General features: G+C 36.1%; 1 protein-coding gene across 1 annotated transcript in view; it reads right to left on the reverse strand.

The window, feature by feature from the left end:
* The window catches only part of mmm (missing minor mitochondria), a 375927-nt gene that overhangs the window by 201385 nt on the left and 151965 nt on the right, over positions 1 to 22577 (reverse strand). The window contains exon 7 of the mRNA XM_090411202.1: positions 11838 to 11964. Within this exon, the coding sequence (XP_090267328.1) occupies positions 11838 to 11964 (127 nt within the window). The remainder of the gene's footprint in view (positions 1 to 11837; positions 11965 to 22577) is intronic.

Consider the following 22577-nt stretch of genomic DNA (forward strand, 5'->3'; position numbering starts at 1 on the left):
AAGGACCTGAAATTCAAAGGCCACATTGCACAAATTGTGACGATGTCACATCGGATCATGACAATGATGTGGAGGACACTGACATGAAGAAATAGAAAGGTTTTGATGCCATTGTATAAAGGCCTTAATCAGGCCTCATATGGATTCTTGTGCACAGATTTGGTCCCTGGATTTTCATGGTGATGAGGATATGTTGGAAAGGATCCAGAGAAGATTCACAAAGGTGGTCAGTGGTCTTTGGAATGTGGAGTATGAGGACAGATTGACAGAATTTAAGTTGCAGAGCCTCGTGAATAGGAAGAAGAGGGGGGGGGGGGATATGATTGAGACATATAAGCTAGTCAGGGGTTGTTACCAGGTTGAAATGGAAGAGATTTTTCATACAATGGGAGGGTGGTAGAACAAGAGGCCATCACTGGAAACTGTATAAGGAGGGTGTGAGCAGAGGAGTAAGGAGAAGGTTCTTTGCATGGAGAGTGGAATGCATTGTCTGAGTATGTTGTGAATGTCGACACATTGAATCAGTTTAAAGTACGGTTGGATGAGCATTGTGTGTACTTCCTACGATGAGTTCCTTCCTCCATGGAGATCAGATGTTAATAATAATAATAATATGAGAGAAGAAATAAAATTACAAGAAACCCAGCAAGCAATACAACAAAGGAAATCAGGAAAATCACTGAAGAAGATGGAATAAATATAGAATTTATTATTAAATATGCATCCATCCCATTCTTCAAATGACTTTTTTAAATTATTTAATAATATATGGCAGAATGGAATAAGACAATTATCATTCCAATATATTAAAAAGGCGATAAGTACAACTGTGAAAACTACAGAGAAATAAGTCTCCTAAATATTATAAGTTATATGCAGGAATATAACTTCAAAACTTAAATCATATGTAGAAGATAAACTTGTGAAGAGCAAAATGGCTTCTGAAAAGGACGATTGTGCATTCACCCAGCTGTTACATTAAAAATCTTAATGGAAAAACATTACAAATTCAACATAAAGACACACATAGAATTTGTAGATTACCAAAAAGCTTTGACAGAATCTTAAGGAACAAACTTTAGAGCATACTCAAGAATCTCAACATTCCAAATCAGCTGCTTGCTACAATATCTAAAATGTATCAAAATAAGCAAATAGCTGTAAGAATGAATGAAAAAGTTACAGAATGAAAATCAATAAACAGAGGGGGTCTGTCAAGGATGCTCACTGTCACCACTCTTATTAATATCTATATATATAGATTAAATAGTAATTTAATTAAATAGTAATTAAAAAGAAATGGAGGAAAAATATAAAACCAGCATTTAAACTGAAACTGGATCATGGAAAAGGAAGAGATGGAATGAGACCAGAACATGTCATTGGGCCTAAATCCTTGAAAGGATGATGATAATGATTAATACCTTTCTGATACATTTATTACACAATGCTCAGGGCATCTATTTTTTTTAAATATATGTAATTAATTATAATAACAGTAATAGTAAGTACAATATATTAGTAGTGTATTTGTTATTTTGTTTATCAAGGATATTAAGTATAGCTTCCTTTTGTTTACAAATGACCTAATAACACTAGACAACAAAATTTTAAAAGTCATGTTCCTCAGAATAATTTAGTCATTTCTTATAGATTTCAAGGTGCTGAACACGAATATGACAATGCAAAATTGGGGTAATATGTACTCTATCCAAAAAGATACTCCAATACCATTCAGTTATAGGACATAAAAGTCCAAGATGGCCAAGGAAAAGATGGAATGAGACCAGAACATGCCAGTGGGCCTAAATTCTTGAAAGGATGACGATGGTGATAATTATTACCTTTCCGATACATTTATTATACAATGCTAAGGACATTTATTTTTTTAAATATATGTAATTAATTATAATAACAGTAATTAGCAGTGCACTTGTTATTTTGTTTATCAATTTCTCTGAATTGAGATAAAATGGTTGCTGTTAAGCCAAAGTTGGATAATATATGTAATTAAGCTGCATGCTTGATTCGGTGTTTGGGGTGTTAATGTTCATGCCTCCTGCTATAATTATAGCTGATGGAGGTTTTCTATTTTTATTAGCCAGGTATCTAGTTCCTCTAGAAATAATATAATTTAGGATTTTCAACTATTAGCCTATAAATGGAGATCAGTATTAAACTCTGTTTAATAGTGATCTGTTTTCAGCTGTCTGAAATTTCATTTTTAACTGACTTACTGTGTATTTTTATTTAATGTAAATCCCACCACCTTTTCTTTTTTTCATAAACAGCTTCATGGAAGCTGTTTATGTTGTACAGTTTAAGCTCCTTGTTGGTTAGAGAAATTTCTGGTAATGTTATAGTGTCTACATAACCTGTGTGTTTTCGGAGATAAGCCTGAAGTAATAGCCAATATTTTTTTACACTAAGAATGTTAATATGTAAGCACAGTATATAAATTTTAATATATGAATTATAACAGGTTTGAAGAATTTTTGTATTGACAAGCAAGGGATATTTTTACAATTTTTCCAGATCACTTGCATTAGTGGATACTCTTTGTGATGTATCTGTTTTCTTCATATATATCTGAGTTTTTGAACCAATGGCATTTGTAGTGCTTGTCTTGTTTTTCTTTTATGGAAAGATATAGCAGATTTCTCTAGTATGATGTTAGAAAGGTTGGTCGATTGGTAGAGCCTCTGCTACTAATGGCTCATGCAAAAAATTAAGCAAGTTCGAGCACAGTTAGTAGTTGGAAGGGGATCATTCATTCGGTGCTGTTGGTACACTCTCCCTCGATGAGTCTTTGGACTACCTGGAGGTGTCACATAATAATAATAATAATCGTTCACATATATAGGACTTTCTTTTCAGGAACAATTACATTTGATGTCTTTCTCAAGCCAGTTGTGTTAAGAGATGAACTGTGATATGTGAAACGACCTTTTGTTCTTCTGTTTGTAATCTGTTGAGTAGATTTTATTTCTTCACTGGTAAGTTCTATTTTCATACCTCTCTCTAAATTTTGCACTACAGCAGTTAAGTTCTCTGTGTTTCTTCTGGAATGCCTTCAATTTGTATAATTTGGTGGTAAGCCAACTGGTGAGATTCTTCAACTTCTGTTCTCCAGTTTTGCCAGTTCTGATCTTAGTTCATTATTTTCTTTCTTTAGATGTCCTTGAATTTCCATAAGTGGTTTTAAGTTTTCTTTCAACAAGTTTACCTCTTCTTGCACACTTTCATTATTGAATTTTAAGACTTCTTAGCAAGTCGCTAATTGATCTTTTATTTCTTGTTTGTGCATGTCGAGAATTTCTTTTAGTGTTTTTATTTCTTTTACTGTTGATTGTCTGAGTTCTACAAGAAGGAATCTGATTATGCTTAATTCTTTATGAGATATTTCTGTTATATCAGTGGGCATCTGTAATCTGTGATCAAAAATACATTTTGAATTGAATTATTTGAAAATATTGATTCAGAACTACAACGACAGCTCATATAAAAACATATCAAACTTGAATGTTTGATATGTTTTTATAAAAGAGCTAAATCAACTGAATCTTCCAATCTTAGTGTGTTAATAGAGCAATCATATATTGCTGAAAATCTAACCTTATTACGATATCACATTTCTCAAAAATCTTGAAAGCTATAAAAATCAAGTGGATATTAGATCCAGCATTATTTCAAAGCCGAATATAGAAACTATGAAAGTTTTGTAAAAATAAGTTGATAAGAGAGCTTATGGGAATATCCCTGCCAGCATTTATGAGTCACCCTGTCGTGGATCACTTTAGAAAACTTGAATGCTGTCCAGGCATCCATATATTCATTTTCTAATTTTGTCCATTTTTCGATAAGGTTTCACTGGCCTGACAGCTGTTTCAAATTGGTTGGTTCTCTTCAGAGACCAGGCAGAAACCTTAAGACATCAAAAACTCTCTTTCAATACTAAGGAACTGGAAATGTCGGAGAGCAGTGGCGGACTGGTCAGGGTGTCAGCTAGCCTGATGGCAAGTGGGCTCATGATGAAGTGGACCCCCTTAAACATTAGACAATATGTTAATGACCTTTTAAAATGACCTATTAGATTGAAAATATAATAGACTTTCCAATATTATTACTGTATATGCAACTACAATTTATGTTGTATTACTATTTTAATAAAAAAATGTTAATAAAATAATTTTTCAAGGATATTTTATATTTAAGAATATAATAAATAACTCTGAAAAAATAATTCTGATTCGGGTTATGTGAGGCCATTGCATACATTATAAAGGCTCGAATTTTTAATATTGCGACTACACAATAAAGTTTAGCTGGGAATCCCACCCTGAGATCGTGACATGCAGCTGGAGTCAGCTTTCTATTGAACTATTGCATACATTGCAAAGACAGCAAATATTTTTCACTGCATCAGCCTCAGTTTGATTGTGTTTTGTCAGCTCTTCACCTCGTTTTTGCTGTGTTTTTTGGGTTTTATAAAAAGATATGTATTTAATTAATATTTAAATATAAATGAGTAAATGTGTTTAACCTAATAATGGACTGCATTGTCCAGTCACTAGATTCATACTTTGTACAACATAAAAAGTTGTATAAAGATTTATCCTGCTTGGACCCAGCAAAGTTTAAAACTATTGCAGAAAAGGGTCTCGAAGGTGAAGCATTGGAAGGTATTATTAAGCTGTGTCCACAAATCAGCAATGATCAAGTAATATTGGAATTGTTTTCTTTTGCTTCGTACTTTGATGTATTAAAGCTATTACTTAATGATAATGAGAATATGGATTCCAGTTGCAACAAGTGTAAAATTTGTAGCACTTGCCCATCGTGAGTACTAAAAATTCTGGCATCCAATAGACTTCATGACAAGGCATATGATAACTTTTATGAACTTTATAAAGTCATCTGCACACTATCAGTTACAGTCATACCCAAACTTATGCTACCCAGACTTACGCGAATCCGGAGTTACGCGTTTTTTTATATGTACATATTCCTGTCCCGTTTCACACCTCACCACTAGTCATTATCTCTCCATCGTCGGCCGCATTCGCCAGTGTCGTACATGCTGTGAACAAGCACTGACGTGTTTCGTTCGGTCTCCATTCATACGCGATTTTTACACTCTATAAACCTTGAGATTGTTTAGTGTTATGTTCTTGATAAAAATTTTAACACATAAAAAAATAATGTCATCCAAAAGAAGCAAGTCCAATTCTTCTACAGCTAGCAAGAAAAGAAAAACTTTGACTTTGGAAACAAAACTCAACATTATTAAGGATTTTGAAGGCGGAATGAAGCGCCTTCAAAATCCTTAAATTTTGAAGGCACTAGCAAAGAAGTTCGATCTACAGGAATCCACAGTAAGAACAATCATCAAAGAAAGGTTTACAGATTTTGGAGGACATAGATTCTGACGAGGAATGAATTGTAGCCACAATTCGTTCCTCGCCACAAAGAATAAAAAAAACTTGGCTTGCTATGAAGAAATTTTGCGTGACAAGAAAAAGACATTATGCCGTCAGACGAAACTATTAGATTTTATGAAACCATCGACATTGTAATAACTTTCTTTTTTTTAATGTATGAAAAACTACAATTATGATTATATTTCTTAAAAAATATAGGTGTTTTTGTAAACCTTTGGTCCCAATTAACTAATTTTTATATGTTTGTATATGTATAAATTACATGCAAAATAATACCCCAAGTTACACGAATTCGACTTGCACGCTTTTTTGTTGGTCCCACCTACTGCATAACTTTGGGGTATGACTGTACTCAAGTCCAATGTGAGAGGACATTTTCAAAGCTAAAGATCATAAAGACAAGGCTAAGAAATTCACTATCTGAGGAGAACTTGGAATCATACATGTTGCTATCCATTGAAAAGGAGTTGTTAGATGAATTGGATGCAGAAGCAATTATTGACAGATTCACACAATCATCTAGTGAATTTAAATGATTGCTCTTAATACAGAGAACTGCATGCAACATGCTTTTGAATTACCTGTTAATGTGTAAAATGTTCAGTACAAGCAAACTATTTTAAAATATCCACCATTTATTTAAAATAAAATAAAAATAATTTAACACTTCAATTATAACAATCTGTATTTACATTTAGTATCTACTGGATACTGCCAGTAATGTGTACAATATATGTACACTGTAATTACTAAAAAATATACATTTATTTTGCAAAAATTTTAATTGTACCTTTTTTCCACTTATGTATTTTTTGAAAATTTTATTTATTTCTTATAAAAATTAAATGATATTGTTATTATTATTATTATTATTCCGGGTAACTCCAAAGATTCACACAATCATCTAGTGAATTTAAACGATTGCTCTTAATACAGAGGACTGCATGCAATATGCTTTTGAATTACCTGTTAATGTGTAAAATGTTCAGTACAAGCAAACTATTTTAAAATATCCATGATTTATTTAAAATAAAATAAAAAATAATTTAAAACTTCAATTATAACAATCTGTATTTACATTTAGTATCTACTGGATACAGCCAGTAATATGTACACTATATGTACACTGTAATTACTAAAAAATATACATTTATTTTGCAAAATTTTAATTGTACCTTTTTTTCCACTTATGTATTTTTTGAAAAGTTTATTTATTTCTTATAAAAATTAAATGATATTATTATTATTATTATTATTCTGGGTAACTCCAAGGAGTCTACAGACTCATCGAGGGAGGCCCTAACATCATGTCAAGAACAACTATTTGACATCATTCACACAGTATCTATCATACCTCGCCTTGAACTCATTCATGGTCGTAGCACCCACAACAGACTCTCTCAGCTTATTCCACTCATTCACCAATCTCCAAGTAAAAAACCTAGCTCTAACACCCCTGCTAACCACATTACTGCCCAGCTTCCATGTATGGCCCCTAGTCCTCCAACCACCAGTCCTATTCTCAAAAATATCTTCTGGATTAATCTTATAGAAACCCTTCAGTAATTTGACCACCTATCGACCAATTTTTGCAACCACAAATCTTCAACCTGTTCTCATAAGGTTCATTCCACAGACCTGCTATCATCTTGGTCACTCGTATCTGGATCCTCTCCACTCCCTCCCCATCACGAAGAAACCCTGGTGCCCATAACTGGGCACAGTAGTCCAGATGGGGTCTTATCAAGGCTCAATACAGAGGAACAATAACTTGTTTGTTGCTCTGCATGTTAAATTATTTTTCAGAAGGCACATGATTTGATGAGTTGATTTAGCCACTTTTGCAATGTGCCCCCTAAACTTCAATTCCCTATCCACCAATACTCCCAAATCCCTGGCCTCATCAATCTCCTGGAGTACGGTTCCTCCAATGTGATATACTGCTGCTATTCTTTTCACCCCAAAATGCATAACCTTACACGTTGCCACATTAAATTGACATCCATTTTCCCTAGCCCAGTCCTCCAAACTATTCAAATCATCCTGTAAAATTTTGACATCCTGTGCACTCACAATTGCTCTACCCAACTTTGCATCATCAGCAAACAAGTGAACACTTCCTCTCAGATCCTTTCCTACACCATTGATGAACAAATTGAAAAGTAGTGGTCCAAGAACAGAGCCCTGCGGCACATCACTAGTCACAAGCCATCTTTTGGACTCAACTCCTGAATAAACCACTCTCTGGTATCTCTCCATCAACCACCCTCCTATCCATCTCACCAACCCTATATCCATCCCCATCTGCTCCAGTTTACTGATTAGAGTTCCATGTGGTATCCTGTCAAAGGCCTTTGCAAGGTCCAGTAGAATCACTGTAAACCCATTACCCTTATCCAGTTCAGCCATCACTGTGTTATAAAACGTGAGCAAGTTACTCAGGCATGATCTACCCTTCACAAAACCATGTTGTCCCCCATACAATATCCCATTTTCATCTATCCAATCCTGTGTTGTTTTCTTGACTAATTTCTCCAAGACCTTGACAACGATTCCTGATGTGCTAATCGGTCGGTAATTTACAATAGCAGTCTTGGAACCTCCTTTATGCAGTGGAACTATTTTCACCTCTTTCCATCCCATCAGGCTTAACCCAGACCCAAGACTCAAATTAAACAAAATGGTCAAGGGTACTGACAATTCTATAGCCACAACTATATGGCTATATGATAGTCATATAGTTGTGGGTGGGCTCCCTATGTCTCCTGGCAACCAATATTTTCAGACCCAGTCCACCTCTGTCAGAGAGGTGTATTTTTCATAAGTGAACTCTCAGTTGGTGCATAAAAAATTTACTAAAAACAAAGAGCCAAAAGGCTTCAGTTCGGAGATGCAAAAATTATAAAAATGAAGTGGATATTAGATACAGCATTATTTCAAAGCCAAATGTAGAAATTATGCAAGTTTCATAAAAATAAGTTGACCAGAGAGCTTATCGGAATACTCCTACCGACGTTTACGAGTTGCCCTAGCGTGGACCACTTTAGTAAATATTGAAATCTGTTGGTACACTCTTTGAGCAGGATGTAAGGATACCTATGCATTTATTTATATCCTAATTTTGCAAATGATTTATTCTATTTTATTCATACTAAATTTTTAAGTTTAGGAAAATGCTTGGCTTCATTACAATAACTTGCTATAGTGGTAAAAGAGAAAAGGTTTGCATATAAAATCCTATATTGAAGTTAAAAAAAAACAAAGGTTCACTATAAATCTGCTGTAGGATAAACAGCAGCTTTTTGTTCATTGTATTGTAGGATGTGGATAAAATCAGAAAGGATATAAAAGTTCAGCCACTTGTAGATATCTGCATACATAATTTAGGTCGAAGGATAATTTTAAGATCATTCATAGCTTAGGCATTAGTGATTATTATTATTATATTTATTATGGGAAACTCCAAGGAGTCCTTAGACTCATTGAGGGAGGCTCTAACATCATGTCAAGAACAACTATTCGACATTCACACAATATCTATCATACCTCGCCTTGAACTCATTCATAATCATGGCACCCACAACAGACTCTGGCAGCTTACGCTCATTCACCACTCTCCAAGTTAAAAAACCTAGCTCTAACCACACTCTTGCCCAGCTTCCATGTATGGCCCCTAGTCCTCCTACCACCAGTCCTATTCTCAAAAATATCTTCTGAATTAATCTTATAGAAACCCTTCAGTAATTTGAATGTCTCAATCATATCACCCCTTTTCTGCCTATCAACCAATTTTTGCAACCCACAAATCTTCAACCTGTTCTCATACGGTTCATTCCACAGACCTGCTATCATCTTGGTCACTCGTCTCTGGATCCTCTCCACCTCCTCCCCATCAAGAAGAAATCCTGGCGCCCAAATCTGGGCACATTAGTCCAGATGGGGTCTTATCAAGGCTCGATACAGAGGAACACTAACCTGTTTGTCTCTGCTTGTTAAAGTATTTTTCAGCAACCAAGTGATTTGATGAACTGATTTAGCAACTTTTGCGATGTACCCTCTAAACTTCAACTCCTTATCCACCAACACTCCCAAATCCCTGGCCTCGTCAATCACCTGGCATATACGGTTCCTTTGTTTCAAAGGACCTGGGTTTTAATCCCATCTGAAGAAAACTAGCTGGTTTCACATTGCAATGGCAGTTTTATCTCCTGGAAACTTTAGTTCACCCTACAAGACAAATGAAATAAGCAAGGCACATATAGATAATTTACAGGCATTCAGACTTTGCAGAAATTCACTGCTCTCTTTTTCTATTTATTATGAAACCAAGTTAGTTGACATGACACGTCATTGAGCATAAAATGTTAAGGGAATACTGGCATATATCTCTCTTGAAAATATTTACTGAAGGTATAATATCAATAGGCTGCTCATTCTGTTCACTCACCACACACAAACACACACACATGAATAATCAGATGTTATCTCATGAGAAGAACCTGAACCTCATGTGCTTCCTGATCACACATTTATTCAGCTTCCAGAGATGAACTCTGAGTTTTTCCCCAACCTGAAATGCAAAAATTCTCTTATATCTATACTCTCCTCTCCTCTTCTCCTTTTATTTCTCAAATTTTGAAGACACATTCCTTTAACCTGTCTTCATATGCAAAATTCCATAGACCAAACATTAGTCACTGATGCTGGATCTTTTCAAATGATTCTTTATCACTGTTGAATCCTGGAGATTATATCTGAGCGCAATAATCCAGTTGTTGGCTCATCAAAACCTCGAGTGGGAGAATAGTGTGTCCTTATTCCTACAAGTTGGTGTTCTCTTCATCTGCAATTATCCAATGCAGCAACTTAAAAACATCAGCAATGTGATCCAAAACTTTAACTTACTTGCCACTGTCATCTGCATTATTCCTAATGCTCTAGCTTCATCAACCACTTGCAGAAAACCAAGTGTTACATTAAGTAATACTCAACACAGAATAAATAACTTTGCACTTAGCATTAAATTGACACTTATTAACATTTGTCCATAGAATCAACTATTCAAGCTGGCCTGCAAGGATTCTGTATGAGATATATACTCTTATCACCTGAACTAACTTTGTATCATCACCATATAAATGGATATTTCCCAAAGACCATCCTCAATTCAATCATATGCAAGTTCACAGCAGTAATTCCAGAAAAGAACCATGTGGTGTTCCAATCATCAGGATCTTCTTAGAATCGTGATGTACATATATTACTCTCTAATACTTATCAATCAGCCACTCTCCTATTTGTGCTCTAAGACTATTGTGCTTACCTATCCCCTTGAGTTTGTATAATAATCTTCATGTGGAATTCTGTCAGATGATTTGACAAAGTCCAGTGGTATATCATGCATTCAAGTTCGGCGTTTGGTTTCAAGAGCAGGGTTTCTGTACCATATAAAAACAAATTAAAAATACAAAAATATATATAAAATTGATAAAAGAGAAAAACATATCCTTAACCCACCCATGATATAAAATTTACTATAGATTTGTGAATAACTTTTCATCCATTCTGCTCACCCAACTTTTCTGTCACCTACTGTATAATGTAAGCAGACAGATAAAGTATAATCTATGTTTAACTAACCAACTGTCCAACCTTTAGATGTGTATCATAACTAGCCTCTCCAATACTTCAGAAGTGCAGATTCATCTATAGCTGACTGCTTCAGTCATAATCCTACTTGTATAAATGAATTATCTTGCCTTCCTTCTTATCATTTGGAATCATGCTTGTTAGGACTGAAACACTTAAGATAGGACAATGCTAATTCTCTCACACATTTCTTTAGCACTCATGCTGATATTCCATCTCATCCCAATATTGTGTTTTCACCTAGATATTGCAATATTTTTAATACCTGTACTTCATCTACCTCTCTTCCATCTAGTTTCAACCTCGGCTTCCAAAGAATTAATGGTTCTTGATGGAATTTATGCCTTACCAAAGACTATGTTCAGCTATTTGCTGTGCATCTGACAAATTCCTAACATCCATATTCACTAAATTAGCCTTACATAGTCATTCTTCCTTTTATTCATCACATAAAAGTAATTCCCTCAGATTTCATTTGGCCTGTTCTGCCACTTTCTTTCATATGACTCTTATCCCACCATGGCTGTCATGCTGTTGGTTTGTTCTTTATACCATTCCTGAGCCTGGTTGTCACATTTGTCTCAATACTGATTTTGTAACATTTTCTTATTCTGATTTTATAAAATTTATAACCAAGATTCAGACACAATAATGAGATAACGAAGAAGAATCCTTTAATTGAAATGTCAGTTAAAAATTTTTATTAAGAAAACAGTTTTTATTTTAATTTACAGAATAATAACTTACTCTATGAATGGGCTTCCAGGTCATGTCCAGAAAAGTATAAGGTGACTCTCCGATACCTTTAGGTTTCTCATATTTTTTAATATCTGCACCTTCCTTCTTAGGTCGTAAATCCCAGAACAAAAAGGTCCTAGTGTATATCAAGATAAAGTATCACACACGCACACACACACACATATATATATATATATACATACATACATATATATATATATATATATATATGGTACTAGTGTATATATACATCAAGATAAAGTATCACACACACACACACACACACACACATATATATATACATATACAGGTATCCCTTGCTTAACGCGGGATTTGATTAATGTGGCAAAATTAATTGCGGCAATCCCTTGATATACGTGGCAAAGTTTTGATTAACGTGCCTTTAACCCTGTGGAGCTCGCAGCTGATCTGACGGAGATACATGCCAAATGCTTAATATAAATATTCTTACACAATTCAGTGTATAGCTTGGAGGTCATGAGTAGCTGTGCATTCACATGTTATGAGTGATATTCTATTCTGCACTGTTTTTTGCTGTCAGTTTGGTTAAATACATGCTATATAAAGGTTTGTGATATCTGACAGTAAATTGTATCTGAGAAATATACCGCGACCTCTGATGTCAGTATAGTATAGTTTAGTTGTTTGTTAGTTTTTTATTCTTTGTTCAATAATTTCTAGTATGATAAAAATAAGCTAAAGGCTTATTTTTATCATATATCTCCTCTAGGAGATGTGCTTTACATTATGAAAAATACTAAGGAAAGTGATCTGGAGCTTACTCCACCTTTACTACGAGTTGCCCATAAGGTAGCTTATGCTTGCATCCGCCGAAACTTTTAGTTTCTATATACTCAGGATGAAACTCTTGTAGTTTCTATATTCGGCTATGAAATAATGTTGGATTCAATATCCACTTAATTTGTACTATCATGTATTATATTTGCAGTGTTTTTTCTTTATATTTCATTGCTTGTTTGCCGAGGTCTGTAGGTCATTTTGCTTGTTATCATAGAATTTATGCTGATAAGAAAAAAATAAGAAAAAAACTAAAACTGTTCAAATGACTCTTGATAACTTCTTTTGATAAAAAAAATTGCAGTAAATAATGTAGGTACAAGTATTTATTAAACTTTTACTTTGCATTCATTTTTTATCTTTCCTAAAAGAGTACCATATAAAACGAATTATTAATATAATAATCGATGATGGACGAATTGTAATTTTTACCATTGATTATTAGATTTGATTAACGTGATTTTGATATGAGCAGTAACTTCGAGGGATTAATTAACCGTGTTAATCGAGGGATACTTGTGTGTGTGTGTGTATATATATATATATATATATATATATATATATATACACTGAATATGAAGATGCTAAGCTATTTTTTATATACTGTATACTTATTCAGATTTTTGATATACATGTATCCAATTTTAATAGAAATAAAAGGAAAACAACTATTGAATTGATATACAGTATTAGTAAAGTAGCAGCATGCTTATTAAATTTTAAGAACATAAAAAGTTTGTATTATGATATCCAACTATTTACAGTACATCCAAAGAAACTTATAAACAAGTAAATCAATAAAAACCTTATACAAGGTGCAACATGACACAAATCAAAGGTAACAAATCAATACCTCTTTTAAACTGAGATAATAAGTATACTAAATCGGTGACACTCATATTTTGAAAGTGCTTTAAACTCAAACAAAATTTCTTCCAGAAAAAAGTTGCACATTTAGCCACAAAAATTCCTCTTTTTCTTCTTCTTATTATTATTATGAACATCTGACTTCTATGGAGTCAGAAACTCATCTTGGGAAGTACACACTATCACACACAAAGCTCATCCAACCATGCCTTAAACTAATTCACTGTGGCTGCATTCACAACATACTCTGACAATGAATTCCACTCACCAACAATTCTCATATAAAGAATCCTGTCCACACTCTTCTGCCCACATCCTCCTTATACAGTTTCCAGCAATGACCTCTTGTTCTACTCCCCCTCCATTCTATGAAAAATCTCTTCCATTTCAACCTGATAACAACCTCTGAAAAGCTTATATTATTATTATTACGGGTATCTCCATGGAGTCAGTAGACTCATCATGGGAGACCTAAACTAGCAAAACAATATCTGTCATATCTCTTCTTGAATTCATTTACAAACAAAGAACTGATAACTAAGTCAGACAATGAATTCCACTCATTCACTACCCTCCAGGCAAAAAACCCTATTCTCACACCCTTATTAACCACACTCTTCTTTAATTTCCAGGGATGACCTCTTGTTCTTCCATCACTATCACACAGCTGAAACATTTTCCCTGCATCAATCCTATAAAAACCTTTCAGTAATTTAAATGTTTCTATAATATCCCCTCTTCTCCGCCTATCAACCAACCTCTGCAATCCACAAGCTCTCAATCTATCAATGTAGGGAGCATTTTTTACATCACTGACCAACTTAGTCACTCTTCATGTTGGAGGCTTAATGGATTTTTTACAACACTCAAAAAGAATTAAAATAGAATTTAATACTTCCTATATTTCGTCCTAGTCACTAGGACATCTACGGGGATTACAAAAACAATTAATGTAACATATACACAAATAACAAACAATACTAAGCCCAACCACGTGGGTGACACTAAAGTCCTATCTAGGTAGAGCGCCCTCTAAGGGCAGTAGTAGGTGGCCTGGAATGTAAGGTGGGAACTCTGGTGATGAGTGTTTCCCAAATCTTCGGAAGCTTAATGCAACCATATTTATTGAGATTTGGTTGGTTTTTGAGAGCTGCTGCTGCTTCTAAGAAAAGTCTCTCTTTCTTGAATTTGCTGTGGTGGAGCAAGGTGGTTTTCTTCCATGATACCCTGTGGGTGGTGTCCAAAACATGGTCAGCCAAGCCTGAATGGCCATAGTTGTGTTTGAAGATGTAAGACTTGTGTTCCTCTAGACGGATGGATGCTGATCTACCTGTCTGTCCAAAGTACGCCAGCTTACAGGAACAGGGTACTTTTTAAACTGCAGGCAGAGAGAGAGGAGGGAGCTGATCTTTCGTAGAACGGATAAGGGTAGCCAGTTTGCAGTGGGGCTTATATGCTGTGTGTAGGTTGTACTGTTTTAGTATCTTGGCTATTTTTTCGGATGTGCCACGGATGTAGGGTATGGTGATGGCATTTTTAAAATCTTGTTAACGAGAAGGACGGGAAATGGGGGAGGAGTTGATTATTTTTTTGATACTGTGATCGCTGTAGCCATTGGAGAGGAAAGTGCTGTGTATGTGGTTAAGCTCAGTAGTGAGGGCGGTTCCACTGGAACAAAGATTGTGGGCTCTCTTGGTAAGAGTTTTAATAATGCCATATTGTTGAGAGGGGTGGTGGTGGGAGAGTTTGTGAATGTATCTGCCTGTGTGTGTGGGTTTTCTGTATACGGTGAAGGTAAGTGTATCATTAGGCAGGCGTGTGACTAAGGTGTCCAGGAAGGGTAAACAATTGTTCTTTTCCTTTTCCATAGTGAAATGGATTCTTGGATGTAGACTATTGAGATGACTGAGGAAGGAGTCTAACGTGTCTGGGCCATGAGGCCAAATAGAGAACACATCATCTACATATCTTAGCCAGATAGAAGGTTTGAGTGGGGCTGAGTCTATGGCTCGTTTTTCGAAATCTTCCATATAGAAATTGGCAAGGGGGGTGAGAGGGGGGAACCCATGGCAGTTCCCTCTATCTGCTTGTAGATTTTGTTGTTCCAAGAGAAATACCCAGAGTTAATGGCAAAGGAAAAGAGATCTAAGATGTCAGAGGGAAAAACGTTTTCTAAGAGAGATAAGGTGTCAATTAAGGGAATATTGGTAAACAAAGAGGAGATATCAAAGCTTACCAATATATCTGTCTTCTTCAAGGTTAAATTTTCTGTGAGGGCCTTTAAAGTGGGTCGAGTTTTTTATATAGGAAAGGGACCTTCCGGTGAGGGGGATCAGAGAGTTGGCCAGCTGTTTAGATAGTCTATAGCAAGGTGCATTGGTAGCATCTACTATATTCCTGAGTGGGGAATTGGGTTTGTGGATTTTTGGTAAACTGTCAAATTTGGCAATCTAAACAGCTGGCCAACCATGCTGATAATTGCAGAATACTGCTGTTATCAACACATTTCTGTATTCTACATCTCACCAATCTCTCTAGTACCTTTAACCACAACTCCAGAAGCCACAACCTTATCATCACCTCTATGCTGTGGAACAGTTTTATTTTATTTTCACTCTCTTGGAACTTATTCTGTAGTAAGACTTTTATTAAACAGGCATGCCAATTTCTGATCATATGCACTTTTCTTGTCCTTATTAAATGCGTCACTTTCCTTGCCAATTTCTGGAACATTCCCTTAAAACACGTGGTGACATGCCATCAAATTCTATCCCATTATTGACATCAAGCTTATTTATTTCCTCATATACTTCCTGTTCACTCATAATTAAGCCATCCTCTTCTATGTCTTCTGCACTTAAGTTTCTCATGATGTCACCCTGATGAGGATTAATCACCCTTATAAATTGATCACTGAATACCTCAACAATGTTTTCTATAGCAGTTAACATTCTAACATTTTCATCCATTAACATCATCTTACCATAATCATTCTTCCTTCTACTTGTGACATATCTAAAAAACTCTCTAATGTTTTTCTTTGCCTGATTTGCTAATTTCTGCTCATTTTTCTTGTCCTTATTAAATGGGTCATTCTCCTTGCTTGTTCTTCATACTCTTCATGTAACTGATTATTATTATTATTCATCTTGTACTGCCTTTAGTTTCCAAGCAGCATTCCTTACCACTCAACTCCTCGTTCCATGCTATAGCTCAAAGCCATCTCCTAGTCTTGTCATAATCACCAGTTTTGTACTTCCAAATATATCCTTTCCTCACAGAAGTCTACATATGGCTAGCCAGAAAACACAAGTGATTATGTCATGATTACTCTCGCCAAATGGAGAAAACTGTGAAATCCCAATCACAATTACATCCAGTGATGAAATGATCAGATCTAAAACTCTCAAACCTTGTGTCCCCTCCATGATGCCTTACATGATGCCTGAGATGGTTGTCTCTCAATAACTCAAGAAATTAATATTCCTTATTCCCATATGATATCACTTCATTCCAATCTACACTGCCATAATTAAAATATCACCCATAATAATTCCCCTTTGTTGGTTCACTAATTGAAGTTGTTTATACATTTCTTCATCATCACCCTCCACAATCCCTTGCTATATAGCAACATGCAACCAAATATATCTTCCTGTTAATTTCCATCCCACATCACACTGCCTCATAACTGTTGCCACTATTTTACTCTTTCATCCTGCACCTTACAGACATAATGCTAGAGGGATAGGACTGGTACGAGGTCTGGAGGTACAGGAGGAGAGTGTGTTTCAGATACTGAGTACTCTGGATGTCAGTAAAGCTGTGGGACTGGATGGTATTTCGCCACGAGTTTTGAGAGAATGTGCTAGGGAATTGACAATACCTTTAACGTGGCTTTTCAATGAAAGTCTGGCTTTGGCAAAGGTGCCCAGGGAATGGAAGGAAGGTAAGATAGTGCCATTGCATAAGGGTGGTAACAGACTGGAAGTGTCTAATTATAGGCCAGTCTGTGTGTCATCAGTAGTTGTTAAGATCTTGGAGAAAGTAGTGAGGGACCGTGTACAGCATTGGGCAGATGAGGGTAATGTTATCTGTGAGAATCAACATGGATTTGTGAAAGGACGCTCTTGTTTTAGCAATATGCTAGCCTTTTATAATAAAGTTACAAGAGCATTAGATGAGGGAAAGGCATATACTGCAATTTTCTTAGACTTGGCGAAGGCATTTGACAGGGTGCCACATGATAAGCTGATATTTAAGTTGCAGCACATGGGTCTGGATGTCAGATTGGTCAACTGGATTCAGAATTGGCTGTCTGATAGGTATCAGAGAGTTGTGTATGGTGGAGCAGTTTCCAGGAGGCAGAGGGTTACAAGTGGGGTCCCACAGGGCTCAGTACTAGGACCTATATTGTTTAACCTTTATATCAATGACATAGCCAGTGGATTGCAGGGGGATATTCAGTTGTTTGCGGATGATGCGAAGCTTGGAAGGATTATTAGTAATAGTGCAGATGTGGTAGCCCTGCAAGAGGATTTAAATAAGCTAGATAGATGGGCAAATGAATGGGGGTGTCAGTTTAATGCAGCAAAATGTAAGGTCTTGAGGTTTGGGAAACATCGATGGGATGCTGCATACTCTATGGGAGGAGTTATACTGGAGGAAGTAGGGGAGACAAGAGATCTGGGGTTGATGATTGATAGAAACCTGAAGTTTAGGGGACATATTGCAAAGGTGGTGAAGGTAACACAGAGGATTGCTGCTATTATGAGAAGGACACTGACCTGCAGAGATAAGAGGGTTATCATTCCGTTGTATAAGTCTCTGATCAGACCACACTTGGACTATTGTTCTCAGATTTGGTCCCCAGGATTTGAAGGGGATAAATTAACCGTGGAAAGGATACAAAGACGGATGACAAAGATGGTTTCAGGACTGTACAAGGATAGTTATGAGGATCGGCTGAGAGAATGTGGACTGCAGAGTTTGGTGGATAGAAGAAGGAGAGGTGATATGATTGAGACTTTTAAACTGTTGAGAGGTGGTTACAGGGTTGACACTGGGGAGTTCTTTCGCTTGGTTGATCAGCGGGAAGGAGTGATGACAAGAGGCCATCCCTGGAAGTTACGAAAGGAAACTGTGAGCAAGAGGGTAAGGAGTGGTTTCTTTGTGTGGAGGGTGGTTGAGCCGTGGAATGCATTGCCTGATGGAGTGGTGGGAGTGAGAACGGTCAGTGGGTTTAAGGAGTGGTATGATAAACTTTGTGTTTCTCAGGGGGGGACTTCCCCTCGATGAGTCTTGACAGACTTTATGTCTTAGAAAGAACCTCCCTCGATGAGTCTTTTGACTCCTTGGAGGCCTGAATAATAATAATAATAATAATAATAATAATAATAATTCCCTTGCTATCATCAGCAGCATCCCCCTCCCTTCTTTTTCTTTCTATCCTTTTGAAAAATACTGTACCTTTCCATTTCTATTCCCATTAGGATATTAACTTCATTCAACCAAATTTCACTTATTCCAATGATTTTGGAGCAAATAAACTCAAACAATGAAGCCATTTCATGTCCTTTATTTCTGATATTCCTAGCATCTGTAAATATGAGGGTGGTCTGAAAGGTTCTTGGCCTTGACCATAGATGGCAACACTATCGGCACGATTTTTTTCTAAGTTGGTACATCTGTCATAAGCATCCATGTGAAATTGCAAGTCATTCTCCAGAAGCCTGATCAGTTGCTTCTAGCATAATCCCACAATATAATATGGCACTGAATATCTAATCACACCAAAGTGCATGACTTTACATTTACTAACATTGAAGTCATTTCAATGTAAGCTAGCAAAGGTTGGTCGATTGGTAAGGCCTCTGCTACTAATGGCTCATGAAAAAAGTTAAGCAAGTTTGAGTGTGGTTAGTAGTTGGAAGGGATCAACCATTCAATGCTGTTGGCACATTCTCCCTCAATGAGTCTTTGGACTCCCTAAAGGTGTCACATAATAATAATAATAATAATAATAATAATAATAATATTAATAATAATAATAATTTTCAAGTAGTTTGTTTTATACAGCTGTCTGAAGCAAAACTGTTGTCTGTATCCATTGAAATGGATAAAATTGAGTACTGTGCGGTTATAAAATTCTTTGTAAAAGAAGGTTCGATGCCAAAAGTCATTTGACGTTCATAAAAGTTTATGGGCACTCTTCACCTTTGTTTTCAACAATTAAGAAATGGACTGCTGAGAGTTGTTTAAATGTGGCCGTACCAGACTTGAAGATAATCCACATAAAGGAAGTCCAAAAAGTGTAACAACACCAGAAATCATTGATCAAGTGCATGATATGGTATTGGATGACTGGCAAATCAAAGTGCGTGAAATTGCTGAGACTGTAGGCATTTCCAAAGATTGTGTTGGATATATTTTGCATGAAGAATTGCAAATGAAAAAGCTTTGTGCAAGAGGGTTGCGTGCTTGCTCACAACAGATCAAAAACACACTCGCATGAAAATCTCTGATTTTTCAAGTGCTTGGAGTATTTTAACAAGAATAAAACAGATTTTGTGTATTGATTTATTATTGTGAATGAGACTTGGATTCACCATTACCCAGAATACAAACAGCACTCAAAACAGTGGACAGAAGCCAGTTGTTCAGCGCCAAAGGACAAAGTCTGTTCCATCAGCAGGAAAAGTCATGGCATTAGTGTTTTGGTATGCTAAAGGCATTTTGTTTATTAATTGTCTTGAAAAGGGTAAAACAATAACCAGGGAATATTATTCCGATCTTTTAACTAGACTAGACGAAAAAAATTGGTGAGAAAAGACCCATTTTGCAGAAGAAAAAAATCATCTTTCATAAGGACAATGCACCTGCCCACAAAGGTGTTTTGGCAATGGGAAAATTAAGGGATTTGCACTATGAATTGTTGGAACATCCTGAAATTTGGCTCCCTCTGACTTCTATCTCTTCCCAAAACTAAAACTCTTCCTCGCTGGTCAGCGTTTTTCTTCGAATCTAATTGTAGCTCTAGAGGGGTATTTTGCAGATCTTACTGAGAACCACTACAGGGATGGAATAATGGTGCTGGAGTATCGCTGGAATAAATGTATTAGTCTTAAGGGAGATTATGTTGAAAAATAAAAATTATTTGAAATTATAAATTCGTTTTTCATTGTTAGGCCGAGAACTTTTTAGACCACCCTCATAAACACAGCAGTTCACTTTTAGGTGTATAACTAGTCCTTACCAAGCCACTTGTTTTGATTTTTCCACCATACCTGCCCTTGCTGAATGACCTTTGTCACTGCTTACCACATACATCTGCTCATTCTCAATTAACCCACCCACATCCTGATGTATTCCATTTCTATGCTGATCATCTTCATGCGTGCACGCACATGCACACACAAAATAAAGCCTTCCTTATTTTTTCATAGGATTATTAAGAGAGAGCTGCAGGGAGTCATGGACTCATCAAAAGAGACCACACATTATCTGCACCAGCAGTCATATCTGTCCTTGAGCTCATTCCCACTAAATACACTCGCCACCTCCGAAGACAAACCATTCCAATCGTGCACCGCTCTATAAGAGAAAAATTTAACTCTCATCCACTTCTTGACTGCATTCATTTTCAACTTCAATTGGATACATCTCATCTTCTCCCTACCCTCCATAAAATTATTTCACCTACTGATATCCTGTATGACCCTTTCCAAAGTTAAGTTTCAATCATACCCCATCCTTCACCTTTTTGCTAGTGTCTGCAGTCCACAAAATTTCAATCTATCATCATAATCTGCATTTCACAATCCCAATATCATCTTTAACACTCTCCTTTGTACACACACACACAGACACACACACACACACTCTCTCATCTTCATCGTGTCAGCATCATCATGGAAAACAAGAAACCAGATGTACATATGTTAGTCTGGGTTAGGTTATATATCAAGGATCTGTAAGAGGCAAACTTACTTCCTTACATGTCAAGGTTTATTTCAGCATCGCTATCTAGCTTTCGAACTTCAACTTCCTGTGTACTAAAAACTCCAAGATTCCTAGCCTGAACAGTTGCTTCTAGCATAATCCCACAATATAATTTGGCACTGGATATCTAATCACACCAAAGTGCATGACTTTACATTTACTAACATTGAAGTCATTTCAATGTAAGTAAATGACCTGTGAAAATACCATTTTCACATTTCTACAACTCCAGTCTATTCAAACCATTCTGCAAGTAATGCATATCAGTCACAATCCTGGTTATCTTGCCTCTCATTGTATTATTATTATTATTACATGACACCTCCAGGAGTCCAAAGACTCATCAAGGGAGGGCACATATTCTACTGCTCTCTGTCTCCACCACTCAATCCACCAACTACTATGAACCGCAACTACCTTCATCATCCACACCAATGCCATCTACCGCCCACCACCACTACTAGTATTTTTGCAGACAATCACAAACATCCATGCCCATGGTGGGATTCGAACCAGCAGCCTTTTGGCTGGAGAGCAGATATGCTAACCACTCGACCAACCAGGCCAGTTATCAGCAGCAAACAGCTGTCAAATTTGATGGAAGTTTTTTTTCACTTGGTTAGACTATAAATTGTATATTTAGTTTAATCCCTTATCCAAGTGTAAGCAAACAAAGTTTGTGCCTGGAGTGTCTACAGGACTGGGGCAACGCATGGCAAAGGTGGACTAATTCCCATCACTTTCCTTAGTACTCTATAATGCAAAGCACATCTCCTTGTGGACATGTATAATTGAGTAAATTCATGGTGAAGAACTTATGGTGACACAAATACACGTGTTAATGTAATTACTTTACTTATAATTATGAAAATAACACTCAACATTTTGACCTCTGTATTGAGGTTATCATCAGGAAAAATTTCACATGCACAGGACACAAGCTACATGACACTACACAAAAGTGAAATAAATACTTATGCTCTGTTAATTATTTACCCTAGCCTGACATCTGGTGAAAATAAAATAAAATAATAATAACAACAAATAAAAAATATACAGAAA

The sequence above is a fragment of the Typopeltis vanoorti genome, chromosome 21 (genome assembly GCF_054136105.1).
Source record: "Typopeltis vanoorti isolate ZY-2024b chromosome 21, IOZ_Tvanoo_1.0, whole genome shotgun sequence".
NCBI classification, from domain to species: Eukaryota; Metazoa; Arthropoda; class Arachnida; order Uropygi; family Thelyphonidae; genus Typopeltis; species Typopeltis vanoorti.